Source organism: Triturus cristatus, chromosome 11 (assembly GCF_964204655.1).
Source record: "Triturus cristatus chromosome 11, aTriCri1.1, whole genome shotgun sequence".
Taxonomy (NCBI): domain Eukaryota; kingdom Metazoa; phylum Chordata; class Amphibia; order Caudata; family Salamandridae; genus Triturus; species Triturus cristatus.
In genome coordinates this window covers 76,988,062-77,000,797 of record NC_140594.1, presented here as the reverse complement: position 1 = coordinate 77,000,797, position 12,736 = coordinate 76,988,062, and the positions used below count along the sequence as shown (strand labels likewise).

Below are 12,736 nucleotides of genomic sequence, written 5' to 3'. Positions count from 1 at the left end.
AGTGAATAACCACACGTCACATACATTCGCTTTGCAGAGGGGTACCAGGCAAGGTTGCCCCCTGTCCCGCTTAATATTTGTGTTGACTCTCGAACCGTTGGCCCACTGGATACGGCGAGATGTTTCTATACGGGGACTGCGGTGGTGCGAAGATAAAGAAGATAAAATATCGCTATACGCTGACAATATCCTCTTATACTTGGCATCCCCTCGAGCCTCCATTAACAGCTTACTCAACGTCATAACTAACTTTGGCAAATGTGCAGGATATACCATTAACTGGTCCAATTCTGTATTGTATCTATTACATCGCCCCCCGCCTAGACTACCTCGTGGCTACACAATCGAATTGGCCACTGAAGGTTTTAAATACCTGGGCATTTTTATCACACCCGACCCCAAATTGTTTTATGAACATAAACTCCTGGGTCCCCTCAAGCGGTTACAAGAAGATGTTAAGCACTGGAGGTCGCTGCCCCATCCCTTCTAGGAAGGGCGGCCTTATTTAAAATGCTTACACTCCCTAGATTTTTAAATGTACTCCAAAACTGTCCGTTCCCTATAGCCGACAATTATTTTACCACCAATGAAGGGGAAGTACGTATCTTGTTATAGGACGGGAAGGCACCCCGCATCGCCCTCCAGAAGCTAACGAAGGGGTGGTATGACCGAGGGATTGCCCTTCTGGATCTGCGCCACAACTACTGGGCATCACAGCTGGTGGCCATTAATCATTGGATTTATGGATCCCCCACAAACCCATCTTTCCACTTAGAACAATACCAAACAGGCCAAAAAGGGTATTTAGGTGCTCTCTATAGCAAGGTCCGACAAGGCCGATACCTAGGGCCTATGTCACAAACTGTGGCCACTTGGCACAAGGCCACTAAGCACCTGGGATGGGCAGATAAACTCACAAAAGCCACACCATTGTGGTCATCTCAGCGGTAAGGATCACTTTGCTTCCACGCAGGATTTGATAAGTGGGATACCATTGGCATAACTAATATTGGGGACTTGGTCAGCAAGGGGAAACTTCTTACATTTAAAGAATTACAAACTAAACATGCTCTCGCACAAGGAGAAGTCTTTCGATATTTGCAGATCAGACATGCTCTTCTCACCAACGTTCCAGACCTGACCTCCTTGCCAGACTCTTCCCCCCTGGAAGACCGCTTGCTGACTGAACCACTCTTGACAACAGCAATCTCCTGCACTTACCGTAAACTCTGCAATAATTTACCCGACTCCTTCCAAACTCTTCGAGACCACTGGCAAACAGACTTGGGGCCAATTGAGGACGAGGATTGGCAAACAGCATTAATGTCCCCCAGGGTAACAGCGATAAATCACCGCTTCCGCCTCATACAACTAAAAAATACTCCATAGGTCCTATCTCTCCAGAGTACTCCTGGCCAAAATAGGTAGTCGTGCAGATGCGCTGTCCCTTAGGGGATGCGGCCAAGATAGTACTTTCTACCATATCCTGTGTGAATGCGCCACTATACGTCCTTTGTGGGACAGAGCAACCAAATAAATGAGCGACACACTAGGTAAACACTTTCAACTATCGCCACGACTGGGGATCCTAAATATATGGGAGGCCACCGACCTGACAGACCTGGAACAGCAATGGGTGGCACTGGGGTACCTGCTGGTAAAACGGGCTATAGCGATGCTTTGGGGATCCAACCAATGACCATTGACAGTTGGGTGGGAGGCTGAGATGGATAGATGCATGCTTGCGCAGAAGGAGGTCTATAAACAACGGGGCTGCCCTAAGAAGTGGGACAAAAAACGGGGGTGGTGGAATGCTTTTAGGGGGAAATCTGCACTTCTCCAACAGAGGACATGGCGATGAGGAGAAATCGAAATAGTGATCTTCTAATTCATTAAAAATCTGTTGTATGTGAATACTGATGTACTATAATCTACGAAAACTGGGCTGAAATGTAATACTTTAACGGTGACTCTGTGCTTTTACTTTAATAAAATTGGTTTCCCCCCCCAAAAAAAGAACCCAAGCTAAAACATTGGCTGCACCATGTCGTACAGCTTACACTTTCTCGGTAAAAACTGTGCGTTTGTTTGACAACATAAATATCAGGATTGTGTGAGACGTGATTACACGAACACCCTCAGGATATTTTGGCCTGAAGTCCTACTACCTCACTCTTGCTAACTGACACCCCAGCGCAGATCAACACCTGGGGTGGAGCAAACGGAAGGGGAAGACAATACACACACAATTTCATGACTTTCTATGCCAGGAGCTCGGAGCCATTAAGTGCACTGACATTGATGTGTTTCTGAACAACTAGGGCCCTAAAAGGGGACAGCCTTGACTCTAAAAACTTGTCCGCAGTGCAGGGAGGATGGGTGTGTCGGTAAGGATATGCGGCTAGATCATGTCTCTACCAGATAAGGCGTTACCGTAAGTAAGTAACTTGTCCATCTGATAAAGACAACTAGCCACAAATTCCTTACCATTGAATAGATACCCAAGGAGTACCACCCCTAGAGGAGGGACTACGGACAAGTTGGACCAGGAAGTCCTGCAGGACAGAGAAGCCAAAAAGCCTGTCTGTTCGGACATGACTGTCCAAGCAGTGAGTTTGGTAAACGTGAGCAGGGATTCCCATGTTGCTGCGTGACAAATGTCGAGGACCGAAACACCACATTGCAACGCTGTGGTAGCAGCCCTAGCTCTGTTGGAATTAGCCCTTAAGTCTTCAGGAGGCTGCTTTTTGGCCAGAGTGTAGCAAATTTTGATGCAGAGGACGACCCATCGTGAGATAGTTGTCTTCTGCACAGCACAACTATTCTTTGATCCAACATACCCCAAGAAGAGCTGGTTGTCTATTCAGAGCTCTTTAGTGCGGTCAAGGTAGAACAACAACTCTTTTTTGGAGTCCAGACAGTGGAGGGGTGTGGAGGAGCATAGTAAGTGGGCAAGGTGACAGATTGCTCCACGTGGAAAGGTGTTACCACTTTCGGTAAGAAAGAGGCCCTAGTGCAAATCACTAACTTATCAAATAGATGGTCAGGTAAGGAGGCTTGGATGACAGATCCTGCAATTCGCTCACCCTCAGTGAAGACGTTTTAGCCACTAAAAGGCTTTTTTGATGCTACGCAGCTGGCGGGCAGAGGTTCGAACGGAGAACACATCAGGAAGATGAGAACCAAATTAAGGTCCCACTGAGGCATGATGAAAGGGGCAGGAGGGAACATATGTATAAACCCCTTCAGAAATCTATTTACAATTGGGGATTTAAATAAAGAGGGTTGATTTGGCAGCATCAAAAAGGCAGACAGGGCCGAAAGGTACCCTTTGAGGGTGCCCACAGGAGAGCCCTGCTGGGCAAGGGTCGAAATAAAGAAAAGGACTTGAGAGAGGGAAGCAGAAAGATGATCAGTAGATCTTTCTGCGCTATATTTTACAAATTTGTGCCACCGGCAGGTGGACACAGTCTTGGTAGCAGGACGCCTGGCTGCCAAAATAACATTACAGACTTCCGGAGGAAGGTTGAATGATATCAAGTGCTGCCACTCAATCTCCCCGCAAGAAGGCATAGATTTGACAGGTTCGGTGGAGAACCCTCCCCTGCTGCTGCGACAGAAGAACCACCCTAAGGGGCAGCCTGATCGGAGGATCGATGCTCAATTGTAGAAGCTCTGGATACTAGGCTCTCCGTGCCCAGTCTGGAGCCACAAGAATGATCTGGGTCTGGTTGCTTCTGATCTTCTTGAGCAGTCTGGGCAGGAGTGGTATGGACGAAAAGTTGTGCAGGAGGCCTGAGCTCCACTCGAGATGAAAAGTGTCTCCGACCGAGAGCCACCCTAGAAACTCCTACACTCAGAACTGCTGATATTGCACGTTCTCTGCAGAGGCGAACATATCTAACCAAGCCTCTCTCCACTGCTGAAGGAGACCATGGGCCACCTGCGGATGAAAATGCCATTCGTGATCCGCTAGTCATTGATGGCTCAGTTAGTCCCACCTGGCGTTTAGGGAACCTGCTAGGTGTTGAACCACCAGGGATATGCCCTGCTGTTCCAGCCATGCGGCCTCTTGACAAAGATTCCAAGACCCCACCCAGCCCTGTTTGTTGCAGTACCCATGGTAGTGGTGTTGTCCATGAACACTTGAACCAGCTTTCCCTTGATTGAAGGAAGAAAGGCTTTCAATGCCAAGGGAATCACTCGGAGCTCCAGCAAGTTGATGTGGAGTCCAGATTTGGCCGGAAACCAGAGTCCTCTGATCTCCACCTCTGCCAGATGGCCGCCCCATCCCAGGAGTAATGCCTCAGTCACTACTGTGCGATCTGGTTGGGGAAGGGAGAGGGGTGTGCCTCTGACCCAATCGCGGTTGGTCAGCCACCACTGCAGGTCCTGTGCAGTTCCCTCCGAGATCTGGACCACGTCAGAGAGATTCCCCTTATGCTATGACCACTGGAACTTCAGGTACCATGCAGAACCCGCATATGCCATTTTGACATGTGTCACAAGCAGGATGCAGGAGGCCATGAGGACCAGCAGCCTCAGAGTAATTCTCATCAAAATCCAGAATAGAGGCTGTAACATCAGTATCAAAGCCTGAATAACCTGGACTCACAACTCGGGAGAATAGGCCCTCAAACAACACTGTAACCAGACCAGCTCCGATGAAAGGGAGTGTCTGAGAGGGAGTCAGATGTGACTTCAGCATGTTGATAGAGAACCCCAGCAAATGCAGGAGGTTTGCCTCAGTTTGGATGTGGCAGATGACAGCCTGTGGCGTGCTCACCTTCAACAGCCAGTCGTTGAGATAGGAGAAGACTGGCACCCCTTATCTGCGCAGATGAGCTACAACTACTGCCATCACCTTGGTGTACACCCAAGGAGCGCTGGTAAGACCATGAAATGAATGTGCTCCTGGCCTACCGTAAATCTCAGGTAGACCCGATGAGCAGGCAGTACGGAAACGTGAAAATAGGCATACTGCGAGTCTAACATTACCATCCAGTCTCCAGGGTCTAGGGCAGACAAGACCTGAGCTAGAGTGAGCATCTTCAACTTTCCCTTTTTGAGGAAGAAGTTGAGGGGTCAGAGATCTAGGATAGGTCGCAGGCCCTTTTCCTTCTTTTGGACTAGAAAGTAGCATGAATAACAACCAAAGCCCACTTCTGGCGCTGGAACTCTCTCTATGGCTCCCTTGGCCAAAAGAGTCAAGACTTCCTCCTGAAGCAAAGTCAGGTTATCCTCTGTCAGCCAGTCGTAAGTTAGATGGGTAGTCTTGAAGGGGCGAGAGTAGTCCCTTCGGACTGTCTGAAGAATCCACCTGTCTGATGTGATGTTTTGCCTGTGGTGGAGGTGATGACTGATCCTGCCACCAACTGGCCACCCATCATCTTGAAGGCTGGACTAGGAGGGTTTAGAGGCTGAGGGTGTGGGGAGGTGGTGGACTGACCTAACCTTTGGCCGCCCGATCCACAGGGTCGGAACAAACCGCGCATGCGCAGAGGTTGCTGAATTTGCGCAGCCTTCTGGCTGGGGTATGACTGGCGGTGGAGGAAAGCCCCTTTTTTAGCCATGAAAAGGGCGAAAAGTAGACTGGGACTTATGGCTACTGAGAGGCCCAAGGTCTTGGCCGTAGCCCGTGAGTCATTAAAGCGCTCTAACGCCATGTCTGCTTTGTCTCCGAAGAGACAAGTGCCTTCAAAGGGCAAGTCCATGAGGGAAGCCTGGACATCTGAGGAAAAACCAGAAGTTCTCAGCCAGGTGTGGTGTTGAACAGCCACCCTCGAAGACATCTCTATGCCCAGCGAATTGGTCATGTCAAGCCCACAACAAGTGGCAAACTTTTCCACATCCCTCCCATCTGATACTGCTTGGGAGAGGATGGCCTGTGCCTACTCTGGGACCTGTGGCAGCACTTGTGCAACCGTTTCCCACAAGGAGTGGGAGTAACAGCCCAATAGGTATGCAGTGTTCATCGACTGCAATACAAGGCTGGTGGAAGAAAAGATTTTCTTGCCCCAACTATCCAGCTTCTTGGATTCCCTGTCCATGGGTGCGGAATGAGATGAACCCTGAGCTGTAGAGACTTGGATTACCAAGCTCACGAGTAGGGTGGTTGGTGGGGAAATTTAGCTCGTCCGGTGCAAGTCGATGGCAGCGGGCAATTGTCCTATTCACAGGAGCCCTGTGCTAGGCTTCGACCTGGTTCTCAGTGGGACATTAGTCAAGGCCTCATTGAAAGGCAGGAGGGGCCTCCAAAGTAGGAGTCACCCGGCTGCAGGATCTCTGTCAAGATGTTGGTCTTGACTGCCACAGAAGGAAGCTGAAGGTCCAGGACCTCAGTTGCCTTTCGTACCACCATAGCATATGAAGCTCCCTCCTACATAGCCACGGTCAGGGGAGAAAGCAGACCAGAATTTCGAGAGGTGTCCAGACCACTAGCCTTACCCAATTTCTCGTACCAGCCCATTTCATGCTCTAGCTGGTCTTGTAAAGAAAGGGTTCAGTGACCCCTCCTAAACTTCCTCCATTCCTAGCCCTTCAGAATAAGGCTGAGGAACCGACCTCAGACCAAAGGGTTCTGTCATTGGCGCTGGGGACGGAGCCGCTGGTGCGGAATCCGATGAAGACTCGTCCTGAGCCTCAGGTTCCTGAAGGCATGCCGAGAGGATCACACTGCCCAAATGCGAGTCACATAGTGTCATAAAATTCTTTGAGCAGGGCGCTGCTCGCTCCGGCTCCCAGGAAGACATGGGAGCATGGAGCTGACCCACGTTCAGCCGAACAAGGCCTAGAAGGCCGAGGCTCCTCTGTAGCGTCAGCCGACTGAAAGAGAGAAGTCGAAGCACGCTTCTACTTCTTGTGTTTTTTATGCCTCTTACCTGTCCAACTCGAAGACTTCAAGTGGAAGGATAATGTTTTAGGGTTACCGGAGTGCTGTTTGCACCTTCCTCTCGACCGAGACAGAGACCTCAAGACAATCGGCACGGTAACAAGTGCCAGGCCGCAAGTAGCTTTAGGGACAGCCTCCTAAAAGCTTTCAGAGATATGGTCTGACAGTTGGAGTACGACTCTGAGTCGTATTTGCACTCTAGGTACCAAGTACAAAGCAGGTGTGGATCTGTTACCGACATGGCGTGGTGACAGGCACCAGACGGCTTGAATCCAGAAGCCTTCTTGGACATCCTACATACCAAAAAAGGTTGACAAAATGTGGAAAAAAGCCTGTCAAAAAGTGACAGAGGGTAGCTCTATTCATGGTTCTGCGCTAACTGGTGCAGAAAGAAAAGAACTTACGTCAACGAGCCGAGGTGACACCTATACAGGTGACATGGACGTCACAACCGCTGAGACGACACCAACAACGTCACACAGAGCTCACTGATGCCACCTACTGGTGCTCACGGGTATTGCTCAAAGAAAATACATCCGTATCCAGTCTGATGCTTGGGAAGTTCAAAGGTAAGGAATCTGGGGTTAGATGTCTCTGTCAGATGAATCTATAACTCACGCCCTCGCCATGCATCGTGTTATCAATTAAGCCAATCCAGATGTAATTAGAGATGTTATCAATTCATTCATTGAACATGTGATGAGTCATGTAATATGTGAGGTTACAAGCAGAGCATTACGAGGAATCACATGTAAAGACCTTTATGGGCGTCCAGCAACAAGTTGAATTTAATAATTCACAACCACTGCAATATCAACAGCTTAACAACACTGTCTAAATTTGGACAGTACCTGCAGCACCAACTGGACAAATCTAATGTGCAATATAGGGTTCTGGTGGTCTCTCTGCATAAATATGCTATATTCCACATATATATGACACTTATAAACAATAGTAAGGGTCCACTATTAGTCCTCAATGATGAATGGTAAAGGGATCAAGGAATATTGGTGAAGGCAGATTGTTTCGAAGAAGGCAGTTACCCTGGGGAGGTCATCATCAGTACAGGTTTTCATTTGGTGCATAAAAGATCTTGCATCAAGCTTATTTAAAAAAAACTAGGATGTATAAGATTAGAAGAACTGACAAAGATAGTTGTTTGTGTAACTCCTCTCAAAGAGTCTTACTGAAACACATCCGGTGGAACTGTTCACAACTACAACAGTTTTGGTGGGGGAGGTGATACTCCAGATACCAAGGGACAGAGAAATTATGCAGACATAATACCACAAGTGGCACTTCCACCAATCTGGAAGAAATAAACCCTGTCCAAATATACTCTCTTGTTCTTTTATTTTGCCCTGATCGTAGCAAACTGGGATGTTGTTTAACTATGGGACAGTGTCTCCCCTTATTATTCAATGGATAAACAACATGGACTGGTGTATGCTGGCCGAGGAATTCATTATTGGGCTAGAGGCTGACCACAAACATTCATTTGAGACCTTTGTCAGGAATCAAGAGAGATGGAATGTGAAGTTCCCTCAATTGTAATAAGAACGGGTACTACCCGACAAACTGATGCACAGACAGGGCTGCCTATGACAAACTTGGGATGGGGATACATACCTGGATCTAGTATTGTTGATTGGAGGGTAAGATGGAGCATTGGGTCCCCAGAACCCCAGTCAGTATGTATATAATACCCTTGTTGTACATTGCATCATGCAGCTTGAGAATGCCATGACGTTTGGTCTGTTTTATTACTTTATTAACAATGTGCTCAATAACAAAATTAAAACAAAATCTAGGTCTACAAAACCTTAGAGACGGATGTATTTTTTCTTTTTTATAACTCTTTTTACTAAATTATGCTCTTCACCAAAACGTTTACATTAGGACATGTTGGATATCAACACACATAGCATGTGAAAAATAACAGTATTTCAAAGCAGAACGTCGGAGCTATATGGGCGCTTTTACTGCCCAACATTTATTGCATGGCATTCACCCACTCTCCCTCCGGAATTTGGAGCCATTGTCCCCCTAGGTCTTAAACCATCCTTGTCAAAATCCCCTGTAGGTCTGCCAATCTCCCCACACCTTTCCCACTCGGCCTTCTAGTTTGTTAGACTGAGTGGATCTGAACTGCCCCATGCTCTCGCTATAATTCACTTAGCCACCCCTGCAGCCAGTATCAGCCAGATCTTCTGATATTTGTGCCAGTTTTACTTCCCTGATATTGTTAGCAGAAGCCATTTTGCATCTATGGGGATTTCTAGTGAAAACAAGTTGGACATAATTCCAGTACCCCTCTCCAGTACTCCTGTATCTCTGGGCACTCCCAAAGAGTATGAAAAAACCTACCTTCCCAACCATAACCTTTGAGGCATCTTGAAGTGGGCGACCTTCCAATTTTAGCGAGTCTGGTCCTTGAGTAATAGGATTGGTGCAAAATTTGAAGCTTGGCCAGCCGAAATCCTGCTCGCATTGCAATCTCATGTGGGCTTTGGATGGCTTTGTGCCAATCATCGGCATCAAAATCACCAAGATCCCCACCCAGGCCATCCACAGTGTTACCAGGGGATCCGGGAAATTGTTGACCAGTTTTGAGTATATGGTGGAAATCGCCCATTCTGGGATATGTTCTGCAAAAAGAAACCTCAGGCATTTGTTCCCCCTCTTGTATGTGTCTTTTCAGGGAATTTCCCAGCTGTTGGTATCTGTACCTTTCCGTTCCCCTCAATTCATATTCCTGGTTGAGTGTGTCAAATGTTATGACGGCCTGATCTCGCCAAACATACCCCAAATGATCTATTCCTATCAGCTCCCAACCTGAGAAGCCTCTCAGTCCACCCACTTCCCGGAGCAGAACACTGTTCGACAATGGTGTCATATTTCTGAATCTCCAGTTCCAGCCCAGGAATCTTGTTGACTCCCTCCATATCCTGACTACCGTCTGAATATGTTGCGGTAGCCCGCTCTCTTTCCTCTTCCGATAGCAGAGCACTTTGTGATTGCCACATCCCATTGATTGTCTGTCCACTCTATATACCTGTTCTCGGCTGTCTGTGAAGACTCGGTCATTTATCACAAGCAGCTGGGTCACCCAGTAGTATTTTTTAATATCAAGAATTAGCAGTCCGTCCTCATAAAGCCCTCTCGGTAGCTTAGAGAGAGAGAGCTATTTGCGATGTTCCACCTCGCCACAACAAGGTGAGGACTTCACCTTCAATTGTCTGGAAAAAATCTTGAGGGACTCTATAGGGCGTATTTTGGAGCACGTAGATCAACTGTCGGAGCGTCATCATTTTGTATAATGCCGCTCTACACATTAGGGAGTGGTAGAATGCTCCAATGCTTGACATTTCCTGAGACTTATACATATACTTAGCATCCTTCATTAACCCAGAGGAATCAGCTTGATCCAGAAGCAATAATACACAAGATTCTTTGAGCCCACCATGTACTGTAAGAGGGTTAGACATTGAAAATGAGTCTGATCTGTAGGACTATGACCATGTCTGGAAAAGAAGACCATCCTAATTAGCAGAGAAGGTAATTTTTGCTAATTTGGATTTACTGCTGGATGTTTGGCACACAATTGACATATTTGCCTGAATTCTTTCTTTTTCAACTTTATAGCAACTTTTTACAAAAGCTCTATTTCTTCCATTCCGTCAAACATTCAGAAGAATTAAAACATAGATCACTGCAGGCTTTTCAATGACATTCCCGATTCACTCAGGAACCTATCTAAAAGTATCTAAGTATGAAGAACTCAAAACATACATTCCTAATAGAACAAGAAGATCAAAACTATATTCAATGACGTTATTACCATAGGTCTTAAGAAAACAGAAATGTCCTCTTTGACAAACCATATTCCCTTTGGCATGCAAGAGGGCACATAAATGGCATAGAAAAATAAGTCTTAAGGTGGAAAGAATGCATTCTCAAACATTTAATAACCTTATTAAGATATGATTAAAAAGTAAGATTACCTTCTGTACTGATGGATTTGATAATTTCTTCTGTCGTGCCTTGTCCTTGGTTTTAGATGTGGATTGCTTTGTCTTGGATGTGGAAGTAACACGACTGCTGCCTGAATACTTTGTCCTGACTGTTGAGGAGGTTTTAATGCTTTTTGCTGTTGAAGTCTGTTCCATCTCTGCAGTGGTGGTGCTTAAGTTGGTGGGAGTAGGTGACATAAAGGCAGATGTCTCATTAGCACTTTGTTGTGGTTCTGTGGTAACTGCACTTGGTTGGCTCGAACGGGTGGAGGCAGTTTCAGGGTCTGGTAAAGCTGGTTCTGTTATTTGTGACATGGGCTGAGGTTGTGGAACCTGTGCAGGTGGCTGAACTGCAGAATTCTGTGTGGAGTCTTGTAGAGGCTGTGTTTCGGAAGGCACTTGTGGGGTGTTTGGTCCAGGCAGTTGTAGGGTATCAGGCAGCTTAGGTCCTGATTCCGGAGGCCGAAACTCTGCATTGTAGATTTGTGTTATAGGTACTTCAATGCTGTTTACACTTGTTACCTTTGGGTCATTTACTGGTAAATCAGTGGAATCAACCGTGACCATGGAGCTATTCTTTTCATTCCTATTTGTCTTCAACAACAAATTGATTGCCTTTTCAACAACACCCTGGAGTGTACAGAAAACTTTCTTATCATCTAGGAAGTCCAGAAACTGGGTGTATCGCCCACTGGTAGAGCAGATATGCCTGTCAGGGATTTCAGTATGTGTGTGGCCAATATTAGTACAACTAGTGGCAACTGAGGATGACGAGGAGCTCATCTCTGTATGGTCAATGGTAGTGCTGCTCACACTGCCAATAAACAGCAGTTCTGGCACGTGGTAGGACCCCCACGTCATATCAGACTTCTCAGAGGAGGACATACATGATTTCTGTGCAGAGTCGCAACCAACATCTGATACAGATAAGCGAGACTTAGCATGCCAAGGTGGTAGAACTACCTGCATAACAAATATAAATATGTAAGTAATTCACATTAAAAGAGTGTACATGCTCATCACTTCCTTCACATATACAGATGCCCCCCCACCATTACAAATAAAACTGAACTGACTTTTGAGTTTAAAGTAGAGACTCCCTACACCTCCCCAATGAAACAAGTGGAGTATTTTGACCTTTGATGAGAAACAAAGAAGAGACATACAAAAGTAATGCATTGTTCCATGTAAACATGCATATGTGCATACATGTCATTTTTAAAAAGCAAATCCAATGGCAAAGCAACAGAGAGGTGTACATGCTGGTGGTTTTACAGTTAGTAGTGCAGAAAGAAAGAAGGCGAGAGGTAGTGTAGAGGTACAGTTTTATGGGAAATATGACCACCTTCCTCCAAGTCTTTAGGGTCACTATTTCCAGGCCTGAACCTTCGTGTAATATCATAATGCATTATGGGTGTTTTAGTCTTGGTTAGCGTCCACTGAACTAAATAAATTAACATATCTGAAACCAAAGGTTCGCATGTGAAAGGTTCAGGACTGGCAAGTGTCTTTAATGACCCAGAGTGAGGTGGTCACGCTAATCAAGGGTAAAGGCTCACAGTGGATAGGGTCAGGCTTTTGGGTGAAACTTCATGTAAGGCCAGGGCAACGAGAACAATTCTTGCTTCTGCATGCTGGGGGTGAAGAGAATTCCTATAAACAAAAGAAAACCCCAAAGTAGAAAATGGGTTTTATCTATGGAGTAATGCTTTTTGTACAGAGCTCGAGGACTCACTACCACTTGATGTGCAGAAAAAAAATCAGAGTAAAGATCCTCAACCTCTTTGACTGGAGTTTAGGTCACATGAAGTGGATAGGCTGCCCAGAGTGT

The 12,736-nt window shown here is 46.5% G+C and overlaps 1 protein-coding gene across 2 annotated transcripts in view; it reads right to left on the bottom strand.

Moving 5' to 3' along the window:
• LOC146783261 (uncharacterized) overlaps positions 1 to 12,736 on the bottom strand; it is a 633,740-nt gene that overhangs the window by 323,282 nt on the left and 297,722 nt on the right. For both annotated transcript variants that reach the window (XM_085633763.1, XM_085633764.1), the window contains exon 4: positions 10,897 to 11,868. In XM_085633763.1, coding sequence (XP_085489889.1) covers positions 10,897 to 11,868 — 972 coding nt within the window. The remainder of the gene's footprint in view (positions 1 to 10,896; positions 11,869 to 12,736) is intronic.